Raw genomic sequence first — 18,121 nt, 5'->3', positions numbered from 1 at the left:
AGAAACTGAGCAAGTGGCCCAGAACATGCAGCTGATAAGCAGACCGGTGGGCTTGCAGGGGGCTGCATCTGATTCCAAATTCCTTACTCCAAAGAACTGTGCCATGGAGAGAGTAGCAGAGAGCAGGTCTGGAGCAGAGTTGGGTCAGGAGGGGCAGTGAGATGAGATGGGCAAGAGCAAGGGCAGATCTGGCCTTTTAAAAATTTTTGTATTTCCTTCCTCATGGATTATTTGGATTAACTTTGTTATTTTTTAGATATTGCATTACAATGTTATTTATGCTGATTACTGAGGTTTGGGGTACCCCCTTAAATTTGGCACCCAAGGTAAGCACCTTACTTGTCTTCCCCTAGTCCTGGCCCTGGTTTGGAGCTCACAGCTTAGAGCCGGGCTGCCTGGTTTAAATCTCGGCTCTGCCACTCCTAGCTAGGTGACCACAGGGACATTTCTTAACTTCTCTGTCACCGGTCAAAGTGAGATCACCTTTGTAAAGCACTTGGAACAGGGCCTAGCACCTGTGTTAGCTGTTAGTGGAATGCTGGTTCCCCACTGCCCACCTGTCCAGTGAGCCCCACAGGCCACAGTCTACTGGGCTGGACTATGTCACTTTGGTTCCCTAGAGAAATGCTATCCCCCAGCTACAAATCAGTGTGAAAATCTTACTCATCCCACTTCCATGAACTGTTATCTAAGATGCTGCCTGTTAAAATAGTTCTTTACATGTGATCAGTTATAACTAGAAAAAAGCTTTTTTTCCTGGAACAATAAGAATTATAGAATTTATCATATTTTCATTTTTGCCTTGGCTGCCAGGAAGCTCAGAGCCAAATATGGTGCTCAACTGCGGTAACTATTTTAGTTCAAGCTTCTGATAAAATTAACTGTTCTTTTTCTCAAAATATGTCTTTACTTTCATCCAATAACTCAATTAGTCATTTTAAAAAAGTGCCACATGATATCTCTGTGCCAAGAGAATGCTCCCTGCTAAAGTTGTACAGGTGGACACAGAGCTGCTCTCGTGAGAAGTCAGTCAGGGAAGAAAGGATAATCAGCAGCTGAAAGGGCGGGGAAGGGGCTCTGCTCTGAGGGAAATACAAGGTCCTCTGGAAACGCACAGGCAGGGCCCTCAGTACAGACGCAGGGTTTAGGGAAGGAGGGGGCATCAAGAAAGGCTTTCTGGAGGAAGTGATGTCTGAACAGAAACCCAAGGGACAGGGAGGAATCAGAGGGAAAGCAGTTCCACTCAAAAGGGAAAGCTCGTGCAAAGGCCCAGAGGCAAGAGAAGGCAGGTTTACTCTAGTTAAAACACAGAGAAGCCTGAGGACGCCATTTTTCAATAAGTAACTTTCCATCTTTTTTTGGAAGTAGAAACGAAATGAATGAATCAACAGCAGTATCAGGCAGTCACTTCCCTTCTGTTGTCCATAGTGTCCCCATTTGCAGAATGAGGATAGTGAATACCTACTCCACATGTTTCTGTGGGCTGCGGTGCACACGGGACAAGACCATGTCTGTGGACATGTTGTGACAATTGCAAAGAGTAGTCCTGATGTCCCTGCAGCAGGGGACAGAGGCCTAGAGAGCTTGGGCCACCTGCATCCTTGTCACAGCTCTACAACAGATTTGCATGTCGCCTTAGGGAGTGACAAAGCTCTGCTAGCCTCAGTCTCCCCTTCTGGAATGCCTGCCTACTTCTGCCTTGGGCTTGCACACTGTCTTGAGGAAGCCATGACACTTTCTGGATCTGCCTCCCCTTCGCCAGGCCTGCAACGCCCGCCTACTCACAGGACTGCGATGGAGTGGGGGCACAGAGCCCGCTGTCAGCCCTCACTCTCCATGAACGTAAAGAACTGTTATTGCTACTGGGGCCAGCCTTTTCCACAGTTGCTGGAACACCCCGAGGGGACCTGAGTACGAGCCCCGATTAGGCGAGACTACAGACGGTGAGGAAGTGACCCCCGCCTGGGCTTCTGGCCCTTGCCAGAATATGACTGAATGGCACCCATATCCCATTTTGTTTTTATAAAAAAAAACCACATTTATTAAAATTATCTCATCAAATTCAAGCTGCCAAGACATGGGAGACCACAGGGCTAGGCGCCTATGCTGAAAGGCCAGAAACCATCGTTAGGGGCAGGAAAATGTCTGTCCCCTGGGGAAGGAGGGCCATTCCCCGCGCTTCTGGGGCCTACAGAGACCAGACCCCATCAGTAACCCCAATCGGAGGCAGGGGCGCAGGCATCACCAGCTCACAGGCCAGCCAGACATCACGCCCCGAGGGCGAGCGGTAATGAAAACACAGCAAGGAGGCTATTTATTTTGGGCAGAGATGGCTCGGTGTTTATTTCCAGGCCTGGCACGAGGAAGCCCTCTTAGGCCCAGGCCATGAAAAATGAATTTGGTGAGGGTTGTGCTGAGGCAGCTCCATAGCTTCCAGCAAAAACACAAATTAAACTGCAGGGGAAAACATGGCCTTCCAGAGAAAAGAGGGCCAGCTATCGACCGCTTGTACCCAGGGACCAGAGTGGGGCAAGGAGGGGGGTTGCTGAGCCCAGAGGCCGACAGAAGGAAGGCGCGCCCTCCCCTGGCACAGGCCCCACGCTCTGAACCTCATTCACAGTCTCTGTCTTGCTGGGGCTTCATGGACACCTGGGGGTACAGGCCCCATCTTATACCAAGGACCTTGGTCCTGAGGGGTCACCCAGGGGCCATCAGTGGGCAGTGACAAAGGGTTCTTTGCTCTGGAGGTGGCTGCTTCCCCTCAGACAGGGAGAAAGCTCTCATAACTATGGTCTAGAAGCTTCTTCCCTTCATTTGCACCCCACTCCGTCCCCCGCTACAGCCCCCACGGTGGCAGCCATGACGAGCCCCCAAGAAGGTAATGACAGTGGACAGATCCCTGATCCCCAGGCCCACTCTTCTCCAACCTAAATCCCCCACTGCCCTCAGTCACAGCGCCCAGGGCCAGCACCAGCTCCTTCCTAGCCTCTGCCCCCACCTCCCAGGGTAGGGGTGAGGGAGGACAACTCCAGTTCACCAGCATCTCATCCACAAACCAAGTGGAAGGCTTAACGCTGCACGCCCACAAACTAAACCACAGTGCATACCTGATGGATGTTTTGTTGAAGGAAAGTCACCAGCTCCTCATAGCAGGTCAAACTGTGGAGTATGAGCTGAGAAGACACAAACACACAGGGTGAACTGCCGGAGCCCGGGGAATCTCAGGAGCACATGGAGGGGAGGGAGGAGGGGGCCCGGGGGGGCAGACGACTATGGGACAGGTGTCCTATCCAAATCACCACCCAGGCCAGTTCTAAATCCAGCAGGCAGAGTCCTGAGTCAAGCGGAAAGCAGCAGATACTAGTTTCTTTTGCTTTCTCAGGCATGTCAGGAAAAATCACTTCTAGAGAAAACATTCAATAAAGTGAAATCCTTCCTTAGGCTCCCAAGACCACAGGCACCCAGACCCAGGTCACATGAAACCCACGAGGTAAAGCAAAAGTTCTCCGTGAAGAGGAGAGTTGATTTATTCGCTGTTAGTAAGTCCTCAGTGAGGAGGTCGTTTCTGCATCGTCGCATGTCTCTTGCTGTGTCCCTTCCTTTGTCTTCCTTAGGTCTGGATTTATGGCGGATGCTTCATCCTACCAACGCTCTTCTGCACCTTCTAACTTCCTCTCCCCGAGCACACGCGCGCGCACACACACACACACACACACACACACACACACACTCCTCTCAAAGCAATCCCAGGGAGGTCGCTGAAGACGTGACGCGGGGCATGGAGAGGCTGGGTTATGTGGGACAGCTGGGGGACTTTGGGCTTGGCACAACCTCGAAATCACGGGCCGCCCGTCAGCCTTTTCTGGCCATAGCTGGTCTGTAAGAGCCCATCCCCAGAGCCCCCACCTCTGCCCACCCCGGTCCCAGGTGGAGGGTTCTGCCGGCGGGGCCACAGGGCAAGCTGGCCACTCCCAGCTGCGGAAGGATTTACTTATATGAAAGGAGACCGTGCCCAAACAAAGCCAAGGGTTGCGTGATAATTTTCCAGAAAGCCGTACTGTTTCTAAGACTCCATCTGCTTTGTATTTCCCTGTTGGAATGAACTGCTGTGTTCCCGAAGCCCTAAAAAGGAAATGGAGACACATGAGTCCTACGCGTGGAAAGGAGACATGACCTTGAGCCAGGGCGAAACCACATGCGCCATGAAATGAGGTAGGAGGAGAGGGTGGCTGGGGGGCGGGGGAGACGGGAGCCAAGGTGCTCTCAGCTCTCCCCACTAGGCTGGGTCCCGAGAGCGCCACTTACAGAAGAAAGGGAAAAAGGAATGGAGACAGAAGGAGAGCTTCGGATGACCAAGCCCAAGTCCTGGCAGGAGGTCGGCCTGTCACCCACAGCTGACACACACATTTGCAGACTAAGGGGTGCTGACTTGCCCTTCGTTTTCAGGGGTCAGGGACCGCAGGAATCCCAGCCTCTGAGGCTCCCACCGACCCCATCAGCATGTTTCCACAGCATCCTGTGTGTGCTGCCCAGGGAGACTGGACTAGAAGCTGGGCTTGGGTTTGGGGCCCCCTGTGCCATTAGCCTGCTGTGTAGCCTTGGGCCAGCCACTGCCCCTCTCTGGGCTTCTTTTTCCTAGTCTATAAGAAATTGAATTTTTGCCCCATCTGCTCTCAGGGCTGCCAGGCAGGTCCTAAGGACCAGGGTTAGTGAGTTCACTGGAACATGGGTACCAAGGACGAGCACTCTATAAGAACATGAGAAAACAGTGATTACACCTACACTGACGTGGCACTTGTATGTGTCAGACATTGTCCCGAGCACGCCACATTTGTTATTATTTATCATTTATATGAATTTATGATTTAAACCGATAAATATCAGTTATTATACATTTTATTTTCATTGACTCATTTAATTCCCTCATAATCACCCAATTATGTCATCATCATCACCCCCATTTGCCAGATGAGTAAACAGATGAAGCACAGAGAGGTTGAGTCGGTTGTCCAAGGTCACACTGCCGATAAGCGACAGTGTTGGAAAGAGGCACCCCCTTTACTAAAGCCTGGCCATTCTGAAGGATCAGGCCAGAAAGCCATCCATCCATCGTGTGGCACCTCTATCTGGGGTAGGAAGGAGGTAGCAGGGAGAACACTGTGGGCTCCACCACCAACCACACACCTGAGTCCCCTCCTCAGAGGAATGGGGACCCAAGTGACAAAGCAAACAGAATGTGCTTTGGGGATTGGGAAGAAGGTACAAATGGGGGGGTGATTGGGTGAATCGAGGGGCTATTTTCTGATGCTTCCAGATTAGGAAATTATAGAGGGGAGGCTACCTGGGTGAGAGGTTTCCTCAGGGAGGTTCCACCTCCCAGAGCTCCCCGGGGGGGAAGGGGAGCAGATCTGACCACCCTGAGATGAGAACGAGCCCCCTCCCCGGGCTGGGCTGCCCAGTACCTCAGGCCAACTCCCTGGGCTGGTCCCAGCATGGGGCACAGGGCTGGAGGCTGGGAGGTCACACAGACTCTGTCCTTGTCTGGGACGCCACACAGCCAAGTTGCCCACAGCTGTGCCAGCCCGAGGTTAAGTGGTAGTAACATAGCCCTGGGGAGCACTTACAGTGCGACCACGGCTCTCTCGTGGCCCCCAGCCCGCCACAAAATGTCCGCGATGGCCAGGCCCAGGCAGTGGGTCCTGTGGGCGCTCGAGGGTTGCAGCTGCCTGAGGACGAAAAGAGGAATGTGTTTATGTCACAGAAACCAGAGACAGTACAGCCTTGTAGCAGATGACCCATCCTTTCCTATGCCACCCAGAGGGGCTCCCTGCAGAGCCTGGGAGACACCTCCTCAGATGCGGACCAAGGGAAGAGTCTAGAGGGAGGGGCCGGGAGGGGCTGGTGGAGCAGCAAGGGGGCTGGAGCCTGGGCGGGGACAAAGATTGGTGAGTTCTGATAGCCCAGGAGGCCAAGCAGACGTGCCCCAGGCCTACTGCCATTGGAGGAAGGAAAGCCATCCAGGGCACAGGCAAGGCACTGCCCTGTGCCAGCCATGCCCAGCCTGACACTGCTCCCCCCCCCCCCCAGAGACCTTGGCTGGGGCAAGCAGTGGTCTCCACCCCCACCAGCCGTATGGAAATGAGGTCACTGGGTCAGGCGGGGGGGGGGGGGGCAGAGAGCAGCCTGGCTTGCTGGTGACTTCGAAGTTGGGGGGCATGGGGATGCGGGAGAGGAAGAACTTGAGATGAAGATCACAGGGCGGGATCGGGGCTGAGGGAGCAGCTGGAGGTGCCCGTGGTGAATCTGTAGAACACACCTAAAGCCCAGGAGGGCGGCCAGGGCCCAGTACAGGTCTCAGAGCCACCAGCACCTGAGGGTTCTTTGGCACTGTGAGTGGCTAAGCTTGCCCAGAAGACGAAGAAGGGCAGAGGGGGTGGCCAAGGAGGGAACCCCGGGGAACTCCAGCATATGGGGGAGGCAGAGGAGGCAGACTTGGGAGGCGGTGCCTTCCCACAACCCTAAGAACAAAAGGCAGTCAGCAGTGCCCAAAATGGCAGAGATCTCTTATGAAGAAACCCTGTAACTAGAGGCCCCTGGGGGGTGAGGTGAATGACAGGGAGGAGGGCCAACAGCCAAACGCAGACGCTTCCTTCGGTTTCCCTTTTCCAGGGCTCTGGACAGCTGTACTTTCATTAGCCATTAAAACCACCCTGTGAAGGAGGTAGGTACTATAACCCCCTTTTCAAAATGGGAAAACTGAGGCACAGAGACCAAAAAATTCACCCTAAATCACACAGTAAAAATTAGACACCTTAAAACAGCATTCAGAGAGGAAGTCTCAAGGACTTGGGAAATGGAACGGACCGTCTGGCGCACTTGGCTTTGAGAACCAGCCTCCCTCTGCCTTCGAGCTGTCTTTCCAGCCCCTTTCCAGCCCCATGCTCCTGGTTACAGACCCTCAGAACCTGTTTCTACACAAAAGGCCTCGCTCTTTTCCGGGCTTCCACTTAGTCACTTCTCAGTGTCTCTGTCCTTCCCTGAGCCTCCCCGGCCTGCTCATGAGACACAGCGTTCCGGAGAGCACCGTGGAGTCGGGCAAGTGCAGCAGTCGGGCCTGGGTTCCACTCCTGGCTCCCAGGCCTTGGGAAGCCCCTTACCCTTGCTGACTTTTGCCTCCCCACCTATAAATGGAGCACTGGGTATCATTCCAGTCTTGCCACCCTGCCATTTAACCAGCCCCAGGGAAGACTGGGTGTGCGTGCTGGTGTGAAAATCAGGAAGGGGTGATGCGCTCAATCACCCAGGCTCCACTGCCACCAGATAAGTGGTGTCTGCTTCACTGGCCACATCTTGGTGACCAGGACGGTTCTGAGTTGCCTTGATCAGTCAGACACACATCTATCAAAGTCCTACCAAGCATCTCGCACCTGGCCGGGCTCTTAAACCAAGAAGTTTAAGACTCTACTTCGCACAGGAAGAGTGCAGGATGAACACACTTGTCTGGGGATGGGGTGGGAGTGGGGAAAGGGTCCATTCTGCGTTTGCCTAAATTACCCAAGTTTCGGAGATGTTTCGACCCTAATATCTTAAAACAGCCTGAACTGCCCACTCCTACAGGCCCACCAGTCTGAGCTCATAGGAAAATCAGAGGAAAGCTGGCCAAAGAGTGGGGGTCAGTTAGTCCATCTGCTCCCTCTCACATGGTCCAAAGCTGCTGGAGGGCTGGGAAGAAGGCTGCCCTGGGGGCCCCTGGACCTGGGTCCCAAGCCTGGCTTTGCTCCCAGTGTCTGGAGGGGTCTCGGGCAAGTGCCCCCCTTCTAGGCCTCAAACTCCCCAATTTCAGAAGGAAAGTGAAGGTGAGAGGACCCTGTTCACTCCGCAGCTCTGTCCAGGCCTGCGGGGCAATGAGGGCTCATCGTCTTTTCCCACCAGCTAAGCGGCTGGCACACCCCCTCCTCGAGTGGAAAAACACTGAGCACTGCCGCCCGGCGCTGTCCTCCCGCATGGAAAAGAGGCCAGCTGCCGGCCTGATGGAGTGAGTCTTAATGAAGCCAGACGGTCCCGTAGAAAAAACACCACCCCTGCCAAGAAACCTTTATTTCAGCATGACTTCCCTGGAGGGCGCAGTCACATCCTCCTGGCTTTCACAGAACCATTTCTCCAATGGTCCAGAGGGGAGAGCAAGGAGGGTCTCCACCCCCTCTCTGCAGACCCGGCCAGGAAGGCAAGTGTGGAGCCCCTCTGGGGCCACAGGTCCTGGAGCCCCCTCCCTAGAGCTCGCCAGCTGCAGGCGCTGCCCAGGTGGGCTGTGCCAGGTGTTCCTGAAGAGACAGGCGTGTGCCTGCTTTTTTTTAAACTGGATCATTTCTGAGATCCTGGAATTTCAGAGTCAGAAGGCAGCACTAAAGCCTCAAGCTCAATCCAGCACACATGGCCAGTGCCAGATCATCAATGGTCCAGTCAGTCAATATCAAAATTAAAGAAATAAATCATGAACCAGAGGGGCTGGGGACTAAGAGAGGCCCCCATAGAGATGCCAGGTGTCACCCTTTTTTCATGTGAGGCAGCAGGTTCCCAGGTATTTGCTGTCTTGGTTTTTGTACACTTCTGTATTGATTTTTTCCAAATTAGGGGAAAGGGGGAGGTTCTGCTGAGAAGCCCTTCATAAAACACAGAGCAGACGGGGATCCCAGGGGTGGGGTGGGGGATACAAGGCTGCATTCCCTCCTCCCCAGCAGAGCCTTGGCAGAATTCTCCATCTAATCGCTGCTTTAACAGACAGACATCTGTCCATATATACTGGGCCTGAGTCTGTGCTTGGCCAGTGGCTGACTGGCAGGCAGTGAGAGGTAGAACCTTACTTCCCACAGCTGGCACAGTTTTCTTTCCTCCCACAACCCACCTTGGGTCCCCAACCTGGATGGTTTTCTGTCTCCCGAGCCCTGGCTCTTGTCTCTGGTGTGCAGAGCAGGGCTCAGTCCCAACGATGTGCCTGGGGACCCAGGGGATCTCATGTCCCATTAGTGGGCATGCAGGGTGGGCAATAAGGAACCAAGCCTGCCCAAAGCCCTGGGCAGACACAGCCATTCCTGGAACCAACTTAAAATCCTTGCCTCGACTATCGAAACACAATCCACAACTTCCTCAGAAGTCCAGAGTCCAAGTTCAAAAGCAGCTCCGAAGGGGCATGGGGCTGCAATGAGTTGTAAGACATCTCCCATGAGGACCAGAGCCAACGCTTGACCCGAGCAGGTGGCCAGGCACCAAGGCCCCTCTGGCAGCCTGGCCCTGACCCATCCATTGTCCCGGTCTTGTCCTGCCCTGGTCTCATCCTGCCCTGGTCTCCCCCTGCCCCTCCAAACTCTGCCCTGGCCACCCCAGGCCACCCTCAGCTCTTCTCCCAGCCCTGCTGCCCCTCCCCTCGGGCCCCTCCGGATGTCGCTCTCCTGACTGGAACACCATTCCCCGCCCCTCCCTTCAGTCTGGATTACTCATGCATTTGTCCATGCATTCATTCAGCAACAATTCTGAGGGCCTCTTCTGAGGACTAGGCCTGGGCGGGAGGCCAGAGACGGGCTGTGAACCAGGCAGCCCAGGAAGGCCCCTGTTCTCCTAGGGCTTGTGTCTGGGTGGGGCCTGTGGACAGACAATGACAGGCAGCGATGTGGATGAACAGGGCACTAATTAGGGGGGAGGGCTTGGAGGCAGGCCCGGGTTTGTCTCAAGTGGGGAGGTCCGGGAAGGCCTCCCTGAAGTCAGGGACCCTGTGCAGTGAGAAGCCAGCACACGAGGCCTAAAGAGCAGGGAAGGAGTGGGAGGGGTCTGCGGGGAAGGGGACACTGAGGGAGGAATAAGCGCATGAGAGGCTGTGTGTGCAGAGGAATCAGCAGTCGTGCTCATCCTCCAGCCTGCGGCAAGATGAACTGTCACTCCCGTCACTCCTCCCGCAGCCTGCCGACCCTCACATCCAGGCCAATCCTTAGCATCCTGCATGTCCCCTGTAACCCCCTACTTGTCTGGCTCTCGAGGTCAACTGGAGGTGTCATGAGGGCAAGGCCACAGCTGTCACACTGAGCCCCGTCTTCCCTCTAAGCACCTGCTAAGCCCTCCCTGCACGCTTCCTTCCAGTGCGGGGAGGGAAGAGGCAGGTGGGCACGGTGTGCTCAGAGGGGCCCCTGCACTCTCGAGGGCAGCCAGGGCCCCTCACTGAGCAGAGCCCACCACCCAGTCAGGAGCGTTCCTGAACATCCCGCATCGTGCTGGTCTCTCAGGAGGGTCAACAAGCTGCCTGCACTCGGCTGGGCCTGGGCGTCCAGAGCAGACCATGGGAGTGGTCCTGACAGATGGAAACAGCAAGGGATGGACCTGGGGGATGGGAGGAGCAGGGTGGGACGGGGAGGGGGTCTAGAAAACAAGGACAAGTGAGTTGTCACTGTGCTTCTGATTAGGGTGATGCTGTGCTTACAGTTAGCATCTCTTGACTTGAGAAAAACACCTTATTACTTTGTAAAGCAACTATTAGACAAATGATAAAATGCCAAGCATGACAAGCCACCTTCACTTGGACCCTGTCTAAGACAAGGTCATCGAAGCTGGTAGCGTGTTTCATTTGCACCAAGCTTGTCTGATCATCTGGGGAATCTGAACCCAAGTGAATGGGGAATGGGCATTGTTGCTTTATAACACCTGAGCTTAAAAAAAAGGTGATGAGCCCAGCCAGCATGGCTCAGTGGTTGAGCATCAAATTATGATCCAGGAGATCGCGGTTCGATTCCCAGTCAGGGCACATGCCCGGGCTGCGGGCTCAATCCCCAGTTGGGGGTGTGCAGGAGGCAGCCAGTCAATGACGCTCTCATCATTGGTGTTTCTACCTCTCTCTCTCCCTCTCCCTTCCTCTCTCTGAAATCAATACAGACATATTTTTAAAAAAGGAAAAAAAAAAAGGGAATGAAATGCTTAGTTCAAAAAACAATGGCTTTCAATTCTAGGTCAGGAACTGGCTAAACTAAAGTGTGACTTTAGGGTCTGTTAATGACAGCTTTGGGGAGGAGAATGGACGTATCTCCTGGACAGGATTCTTCTGGGCACTGGATGATGTAATTACGGGTGTGCTTTGGCATAATTCATTAAGCAGAACACTGTGAGTTGTGTAGTTTTGGATTGTGCACTTTTCTGTATGTGTGCTCTATTTCAACTAAAACAACAAGCTAGCAACTGGCCTGCAGCGAGGAAAAGGGAAGAAGGCAGCCTGCCCACTGAGGCCCTGCGGGCCTGGCCCCAGCCAGCGCGCCATCCAGCTCCTGTCTGCACTACCCGTGGTGCAGGAGTACGGATCTCTATCCACCCACCAGCTGGACAGAGCATTTCTGGAGAATAGAGGCTCCATATCTTATGCCAGCACAGGAATGTTCCAGAAATGTCTGCTGAGTGAGAGAGAGTGAGACTGAGGTGCCCATGAGCAAACACTCGATGTGAGAGCTGGGAAACAGATGGCAGGAGGGCGTGGCTGCTGGTCCCGTGGGGCTGGCTGGAATGCGGCAGCGGCTGCTGGCAGAGGTGAGGTAATGGGGAGGGAGGTGAGACCCAGGCTCAGGGGAAGGGTCAGCAGGCGTGGGTGTGGACGGCTGCTGCACTTGACTTTGGAGGGGGGTGGTCTCAGTTCCGATGCCATCCTGGCAGCCAATGACCACATGGACAGCACGGAGCAACCCTCCCTGCCTTTAGACACGTGCATGCAACCCATTTCACGGGGCAGGGCAGGCCCCGTTAGGCAGCCACCGTTCCCCTTTCCAGGAGACAGAAGTGTCATGCGCTTCCTTATTTTCCTGACCACTTAGGGGAAGCCTCGGGAAAAGAAGGTGACTGCAGGAATGAGTGCCGACTTACAGAGCGCAGTCAGCTCCGCTGTCTCCTTCAAACAGGAGCTTCTGTAGGACACAGGCTTGGACAACCGCCAGAACCCCACAGGGACCACCCTGCAGAGAAGGACACGTGTTAGTGCCAGTGTGAAGTGACCCAGGGCAGAGCCGTCTGTTCCTGCAGAATCAGCTCTGCCCACAGGTGACAGAACACAGGGCCCCTCTAATCCACGGCCTCGGAGACAGGGGTCTCTGACATGCTGACCCCCAGTCATGGAAAGGAGATGACCAAAGCCCATGCAGCCATGACTAGAAGGAGTGAGTCTGCAATGTCTGATGGAAGGAAAGTGACTTCACAACCAGCCAGATGTAAAGTCAGGACATCACCATCGGTTTCCAGTCACCCAGGGAAATGCTTCTGTGTCCACAGGCTGAGGGTGTCACCTGTCTCCCCAGCCTTGAAGGCCTATCCTGAAGGCCTCAGGCGAAGTTCCTACACTGGTGACAACCAGCAAATGGGGGGCTGGCCAGCATGGGTAGCCCAAGTAATGTTTGTAGGGTTTAGGGCTTATCCCACTGGGGTACACGCCACCCCTGTCCATGAGAGGCCCATGGAAAGGTCCTGGGGAAACATAAGAGCTACCTGCCTTGTTCTGCACAATGCCATATTTCAACGAGGCTGTGTCATTAAACGAAAAACTCTGAAGTTTCCATTCTTCATTGAAACAGCAAAAACTGGAACCGAACAGAAGGGTCTTTATGTCCTGTCAAAGGAAGAGAGCATTTCACTGGCTGTTTTAAGAGTAAACAGCACACTACTCGGTAGGTGTGTTCCCACAGGAGCTGGTGTTGAATCCTGCAGGGCCGTCCATTCTCCAGAAGAATACCTATTTTCCTTTTATTTGAAAACCCATTCTTCTCATATTGGGAGTAATAAAATCAACCCTGAGGGTCTTACCTCCAGAACATCTGTAAACCAAACCAGCCTGTGCTGACCCAGGCCAAAACCTTTTCAGGTTCCTTAGAGGAAACGTGAAACACAAAATTTTAGTTTTACAAGGGAACTTGGAAGTTATTGACTGCACATTGTAATCACCTACTAAGCTCTTAACAATCCTGATGCCCAGGCCACATGCCAGGCCCACGAAATCAGAAACCCTGGGCTTCAGACTCCGGTGCCTATATTTTTAAAAGCTCCCAGGTGATTCCAGTGTGCAGCCAAGTTTGAGAACTGGTGCTCTAGGCTAGGCTTAGCAAACCTACAGGCCACATCTGGCCCCCTACTTGTTTTATAAAGTCTTGTTGAAACACAGTAATCAATGTCCATTTGTTCATATATTATCTATGTTTGCTTTTACATTGCAATGGCAGAGTTTAGTGGTTGCAACAGAGAGCCAAAAATATACTATCTGGCCCTTTAGAGAAAAAGTCTGCCAACCCCTGTTCTAGTATAACCCCTTACTACATGTAAGAATCTCCTCTTCAACATCACCTAAGAGTGGTCCCCCAAGACCTTGGCTGGAACACAGCTACCATCCAGTGAAGGAGTTCCCACCATCTTCCAAGGCTCTGTCTTCTCTAAACTTCTGGCTCACATTGAGCTCACGGTTAATCTCCCATCAACCCAAGCCCCATGCTCCAGAGCCCCAGAAAGAGCCAACCCCTACCCACTGACTGCCCTTGGACAGGAAGGCAGAGCCTCTCTCCGGATGCCCACTCCCCGTACTGACTACCTCCTCTCTCTCCGCCATAATTTTACATCCAGGGATCTCTGAAGATGCCAGCATGTGGATTCTGATGCCACCTCTGCAGAGCCCTACCCTGGCTGAGATATTTCTCACAAGCTCATATTTCCCTCTAAAATTGCTTTTTTCTTTTCATGGAGTACAAGGGAAATCTCTGTGACAAAGCATTTGTCCACATGCCATCAAAGGTGGGCTGGTGGCACAGGAAAGGGGGGTGGGTGAGCTCATCTGCAGGGCTTGGCTCCTTGCACCAACTACCATCATCCATGTACTTGAACTGAGTTTCCCGAGAGCCCAGAACCTAGCGGGACCTGAATGTCCTGGCTGAAACCCATCTGTTCTCTTAATCACAGAATGACAGCTCCCAGCTAGGCCCAGCATGGTTGCCAGGTCACAGGGCTAGAGCCAGGAGCCCTGGGCCCTCCTTTTCTGTATGGGCCTCAGGTTTTCCAGCTGCTTTAGGAGATGCTACTGCTGATTGGTCTCTACAGGCCTCTAAGGACCCTTCCCAAGATGTGGGTCGCCACTGCAGAGAACCACAGCCCTGTGGCAACAGGTCACCAGAGTACTTCCTCCAAGGTTCAGGGCCACTAACACATACCTGACCCTTTGTGGTTTCAAAGAAGGAAGGAAAAGGGAGGGGAGGGAGTGAAAAACGCTAGAAAAATCTTTGACTTTTGATCTATGTACTGAGTACATACCTGGTAAGTAGGAAGAGAAGGGGTCAGCTGTGTCCCCAGGAGTTTTATTTTTTCCTCCTGGGTCCTGGCTGAAGAGCCAGTGATGGACAACAGGAGCAGAATTCATTCCACTGGCAAAGGGTAGGGGTGCGGCCATCTGGTAGCTGAGATGGGGTGCAGAATCCTGGACACCCCTGCAGACGAGGCTGCTAAGGCCAGGAATCTGCTCCCTAGGTCCCAGACATCCTCCTGGGAGACCATAGGTGTGAGCCCAGAGGGTGCTGAAGAACTGTTAACACCTCCCTGTCCTTCCTCACTGCAACCCAGCCTGAGCCCAGAGAGGAGAGCAGGAGCAGAGCCAGTCTAGTGAGGACAATTATCCCACGGCCGTCCCAGCTCTGGAGCTGCCTCGGGAAGAAAGAACAGGAGCCTGCAAAGTCTGAATGGGAGGAGGCTGAGACCTTTCACCTTGGGGAGGGCTGGGAGCCGCCAGGACTAGGCCATTTTCCTGACTCTCAGGTCAGGTTTCCTTCTACATCCCACCCACATTTCCATTTGGACGACAACTGAGGCGCAGTTATACTGCATGGATGGGGCCAGAAGGATCAAAACCCCCTCATTCACACCAATTCAGATCAAACTGCCTCCAATTCACACCGCCCCAGTTCACACCCATTCAGATCGAGATGTATCAACTCGCGCTTCTAGGTTGACACCTACCTTTGCCACTGAGAGGTCGATTGGCATTGACACTGTTTGCAGCTTGAGTGCTGATGGGACCGGAGAGAGAATGGCTTCCTCACGCATCGATTCATCTTCCACATCCTCTGAAAGAGAGCGCAGCATGAGCTCCTCCTTCTGACCCGCGGAGCTGGACCGCCACGCCGCTTAACCCCAACGGCAGGATGAGTTCTGAGAGGCTCTGAATGACAGGCGGGCTCCTCCACCAACACCAACCCTTGCCCTTGTCCAAACGCCACGCTGGCCCAGGCCACAAGGCTGCTGGCGGGTGACACTGGGCTACTGGTCCCCTGCAAGTTCTGCTCAAGGGCACGCAGAGGAACAAGTGCCAGGGGCCTGAGCCCTCAAGTGGGGCCAAGAAAGCCTCGCCCAGACACATTTCTTATGAAAGATGGGCAGGATGCACAAGTCTGTCCCCTGAGGACAAACATGAAGAGGGCAGAATTAGCACAGGAAATATCGCCATTCCTGATAAAATAACAGATTAGCACTATTACCTTTTTCACTTATTAACCACTCGTGTTTTATCACCTAAGCCCCTAAGGGAGTAATTATCATACCTCCCCTTTACAGATGAGAAAACTGAGGCTTAGAGAAGGTAAATAACTGACCCAAAGTCACGGAGATGGGAAGTGGCAGACACGAGGCAAAAACGCAGGCCTTCTCCTCACTGGTCTGCCTTCTGGCCAGCCCTACGTCCCTGGACCTCCAGCCAGAAGAGACACTTGGTCACATTCCGGATTACAGTCTCCTTACAGCTGGGGCGACTGAGGCCCAGACAGGGTCCCACGTGAGTCTGGCAGCACCAGCCTGTGCCTTCCTGGCAGCCGAGGCTCCCTCTCACCATCCACCCACCACGGCAGCGTTTCCCAGAACACTCAGAGGAAGGACCCAAGTGAGAACCACCCAAGGCAATTAAGCTGGCAGAGCTGAGCAGGCCGGTCTCCAGAGGGCCTCTGGAGCCTCCCGTTTTCTTCCCATTTTCCCAAGATTAAATGGTAATTATAAAAAGCGCACTACACTGGATAGGTATCAACATTCTTTCCCATAATTCTGTGCATCTGGACTACAGACTTGTCACTCTTCCTGCCCCACATCTTCTGGAGATGGTACCCAAAGGCCAATAATGCTGGGACACATGTCTTAACCTTATATCTTACTCTAGGGCCTCCTTTTCTGCCCTGGGGGAGGACCAGGCACAGCAAGAGGCCTACGCCTGGGGGCTCAGTCCACCACAAAGGAGGAGGGAAGGCTTTGCAAAGATCAATACAAGAATTTTGGCTGCTGGAATAGAAATAATTCAACCACAGAACCAGAGGCCCACAACAGAGGGAGAGAGTAACCTGAGTGGTTCCCCAAGGCCCTGAGGGCTCCTTGCAATGCCTCAGGCCAGACTCTTTCCTGGAGAAACAGAAGGGGCAACATCTAAGCCTATTTGGAGGCTGCTGTTTAACCTGAGGTTGTCCAGGAGGGAGCCGGGCTGAACCGTGCTCTGCTTGGGCCCCATCGAGTGAGTCTAGGGATGCAGGTTGAAGGCCCAGGGAAAGCAGAGCGGGTGGAGGCGCAGGAGACAGCCTGCCTTGGCTTCCACCAGGAGGATGCTGGCCCCTGTTCAGGCAGTTGGTTCAGCACCACATGGCAGGCCTCGGGGCCCAGATGTGGCGGGACCGCCATGGGAGGGAAAAACAAAGCACTGCTGAATGACACGTTAGCCAAGCAGACAAAACCGGCTGCAAATGCCGGTGGTTGGAGAATGCTATTTTTAAGGCCCTGGCATAAATATCTGGTTGAAAAGAAGCAGAGATTTTGTTTCCCACCCCATTTCATTTACCCCTTGGAGGAAAACATATGTAGATTCTAACACAGAATAGAGGCCCCTGATATGTCTTTTCCCAGGTGCCTGTGGGTATTTCTTACTGATTGCAAGGTATCTTTTTCCTGAAGTACCCAGCACCCCTGAGAGTCTCAGCACAGCACCCCTCAGGCCTTGGCTTTGAAAGCAGACTCCATCTCCCCAGCCCTCCACCAGGGACCCTCTTCCACACTCCACGCTGCACCAGCCTCCAAGTCATTCTGCCTCCAGAATGTCTCCTACCTTGCCCTGCCCTTTCTCTCACTGCTACAGGAACATGTCATTATTTTTCCATTTGCCCACCAAGCATTTTACTCGTAATGTGCCAGGGGTTGTGTGGGAGAGAAGAGGTGATGACTGAAACATCACCCTGCCTTCAGGGAGACAGATCCCCGACTAGAGGGGGAGACAGAGCCCCAAACTGATAACATGAGGTAAGTGCTGAAACAGAGGAGTGTGCAAAGGGTTTAAGAGCAGAGGGGAAGAGGCAAGTCAGTCTTCCTTAAAAGGTCAGGGAAACATCCCATAAAAGGTAAATATTTGAGCAGGGTCTTGAAATACCCATAGCTCTTCCCCATAGAGAACAGGGGGCCAACCACTCTTCTTGGGACTATTCCAAGAGCCCCCTCACCAGTCTCCCAAGGTCCAGGCTCTTCCTCCTAACACCCATCCCCCACACACATCCAGAGATGGCCCCAAACACACAGCCAGGGACGTGTTACTAGCCAGCACAGACGCCTGCCTGCTGGCTAATGGTTCACAGTCCCTTTCTTTAGCACAGCGCTCAAGACCATCCTTGCCTGCCCCAGCCCTCCTTCCTGGCCTCATCTGCCTGCACCCCACAGCTCCCCCTCCAGGCAGGTCACCGCAAGCCGACCTCTCTCTCTCACACTGGGCCTTGGCCTATGAGGCTTGCTTCATACCTCCACTTGGCAAGACTTTGCCCATCCTTTGAAGCCCCGTCTAAATCCCACCTCACCATGGAAACTTCCAGAAGCCTGCGCTGCCACCCAGCCCTGCGCTCTGAGGGGGAAAGCAGTTGATTTGCCTCCGTCTCCTCGCGGCGGTCCTGCATGCGCCCTGGCGCAGAACTGCCAGCAAGTCTGCTGAACTGAGCCAAGGAGAAAGGAATTGGGGTGGGGAGAGAGTGCTGCTCCTCTGACCAAATCCTACCCCTTGCTCCCGCCCCCGCCCCAAAACCTCGCTCCCTTCCTCTGGCGACTGGGTTCCATGGGCCTTTTGTCT

At 53.8% G+C, this 18,121-nt stretch overlaps 1 protein-coding gene across 3 annotated transcripts in view; it reads right to left on the bottom strand.

Annotated features, from left to right (window-relative positions):
- The window catches only part of MINDY4 (MINDY lysine 48 deubiquitinase 4), an 81,270-nt gene that overhangs the window by 26,769 nt on the left and 36,380 nt on the right, over positions 1-18,121 (bottom strand). For all 3 annotated transcript variants that reach the window (XM_081147926.1, XM_081147928.1, XM_081147927.1), the window contains exons 7-12: positions 15,004-15,110; positions 12,506-12,622; positions 11,887-11,975; positions 5,625-5,726; positions 4,059-4,122; positions 3,108-3,173 (exon numbers count right to left, since the gene is read on the bottom strand). In XM_081147926.1, the coding sequence (XP_081004052.1) occupies positions 3,108-3,173; positions 4,059-4,122; positions 5,625-5,726; positions 11,887-11,975; positions 12,506-12,622; positions 15,004-15,110 (545 nt within the window). The remainder of the gene's footprint in view (positions 1-3,107; positions 3,174-4,058; positions 4,123-5,624; positions 5,727-11,886; positions 11,976-12,505; positions 12,623-15,003; positions 15,111-18,121) is intronic.

This window comes from Miniopterus schreibersii (assembly GCF_964146895.1).
Source record: "Miniopterus schreibersii genome assembly, chromosome: 9".
Lineage (NCBI taxonomy): Eukaryota > Metazoa > Chordata > Mammalia > Chiroptera > Miniopteridae > Miniopterus > Miniopterus schreibersii.
Note: the sequence above shows the minus strand (reverse complement) of the source record. Positions and strands in the feature narration are given on the sequence as shown.